Source organism: Lontra canadensis, unplaced genomic scaffold (genome assembly GCF_010015895.1).
Source record: "Lontra canadensis isolate GAN:19392208 unplaced genomic scaffold, GSC_riverotter_1.0 scaffold4, whole genome shotgun sequence".
In the NCBI taxonomy this organism is placed as follows: domain Eukaryota; kingdom Metazoa; phylum Chordata; class Mammalia; order Carnivora; family Mustelidae; genus Lontra; species Lontra canadensis.
The window spans coordinates 8464609-8466363 of record NW_022630998.1 but is presented as its reverse complement, the minus strand read 5'-3'; the positions used below and the strand labels follow the sequence as shown (position 1 = coordinate 8466363).

The 1755-nt window shown below is 36.8% G+C and overlaps 1 protein-coding gene across 1 annotated transcript; it reads left to right on the top strand.

The window, feature by feature from the left end:
- The first annotated feature begins 247 nt into the window (after positions 1-247).
- LOC116859725 (ubiquitin-conjugating enzyme E2 N-like) lies at positions 248-1417 on the top strand. The gene has a single exon (XM_032845260.1). The coding sequence runs from the start codon at positions 277-279 to the stop codon at positions 733-735; it is 459 nt and encodes a 152-aa protein (XP_032701151.1). The 5' UTR covers positions 248-276; the 3' UTR covers positions 736-1417.
- The last annotated feature ends 338 nt before the right edge of the window (positions 1418-1755 follow it).

Genomic DNA, 1755 nt, shown 5'->3' with positions numbered 1-1755 from the left:
TCTTCTTCTTTTTTTTTTTTTAACTACTTATTGCCTCTAAAATAGTTCACTGTTTTATCCTAATCAAGGAAAAGTCTGTTAGTTTTCCTTTTTAACATATTAGGCATGTGTTGTTATTCTTTATTTTAAAATTTAAAAAATATATTTACGTAAACAAAAATCATATAAAGATACTAACACTGACAGGAAGTGAGTTACTTAGATGAAATTGATACACCTCTTTAAAAAGCAAGTGTTTTAGGTCGAGACCAGAGGCCGAAGTCGGGATCTGACAAGATGGCCGGGCTGCCCCGCAGGATTATCAAGGAAACCCAGCGTTTGCTGGCAGAACCAGTTCCTGGCATTAAAGCAGAACCAGATGAGAGCAACGCCCGTTATTTTCATGTGGTCATTGCTGGCCCTCAGGATTCCCCCTTTGAGGGAGGGACTTTTAAGCTTGAACTATTCCTACCAGAAGAATACCCGATGGCAGCCCCTAAAGTACGTTTCATGACCAAAATTTATCATCGTAATGTAGACAAGTTGGGAAGAATATGTTTAGATATTTTGAAAGATAAGTGGTCCCCAGCACTGCAGATCCGCACAGTTCTGCTATCGATCCAGGCTTTGTTAAGTGCTCCCAATCCGGATGATCCGTTAGCAAACGATGTAGCAGAGCAGTGGAAGACCAACGAGGCCCAAGCCATAGAAACAGCTAGAGCATGGACTAGGCTATATGCCATGAATAATATTTAAAATTGATCTGATCATCAAGTGTGCATCACTTATCCTGTTCTGCCAAGACTTCTTCCTTTTTTGTTTGCATTTAATGGACACAGTCTTAGAAACATTACAGAATAAAACCCAGACATCTTCAGTCCTTTGGTGATTAAATGCACATTAGCAAATCTATGTCTTGTCCTGATTCACTGTTGTAAAGCATGAGCAGAGGCTAGAAGTACCATCTGGATTGTTGTGAAACGTATAAAAGCAGCGGCCCTTCTCTGCTTTTATTCATTTCCCCCATCATGGTTAAGCACTGTGAATGAAGGTAGTTGTCAGGGTTAGCTGCAGGGGTGTGGGTGTTTTTCTTTATTACTTTTTTGAGGGGGAGAGGTAGTTTTATTTTAATTTTATGGGCTCCTTTCCCCCTTTTTATGGTGATCTAATTGTATTGGTTAAAAGCAGCTAACCAGTTCTTTAGAATATGCTCTCTAGCCAAGTCTAACTTTATTTAGACACTGTAGATGGACAAGCTTGATTGTTTGAACCAAAATGGGAACATTAAACAAACATCACAGCCCTCACTAATAACATTGTGACTTTGCTGTCAAGTGTAGAATCCTTCCTTCAAGAAAAAGCTTGTGACCATTTTGTATGGCTTGTCTGGAAACTTCTGTAAATCTTATGTTTTAGTAAAATATTTTTTGTTATTCTAAAAAAAAAAAAAAAAAAAAAAGCAAGTGTTTTATAAATATTTGTCAGCTATTTAAATTGTATCATTCTTATGGGAAATGACTGTATGCTTGTGCTGACTATAATATATTTAAAATATTTAGCAAATACTTTTATGGCTTCTACTTCTAGAAATTTGGCAGATATAGATGTTCTGAAAAACTCTCCTACTATAAGCACCTAAGAACACTGCTTAAGATCAAATATACATCTTTTAAAATGTAAAGATGAGCTCACAATAAAACAGTGAAAAATCTATAAGTGTCAAAAATGGAGAGAAAGATGTCTGCCTCTCTGCCTACTTGTGATCTCTGTCTCTCT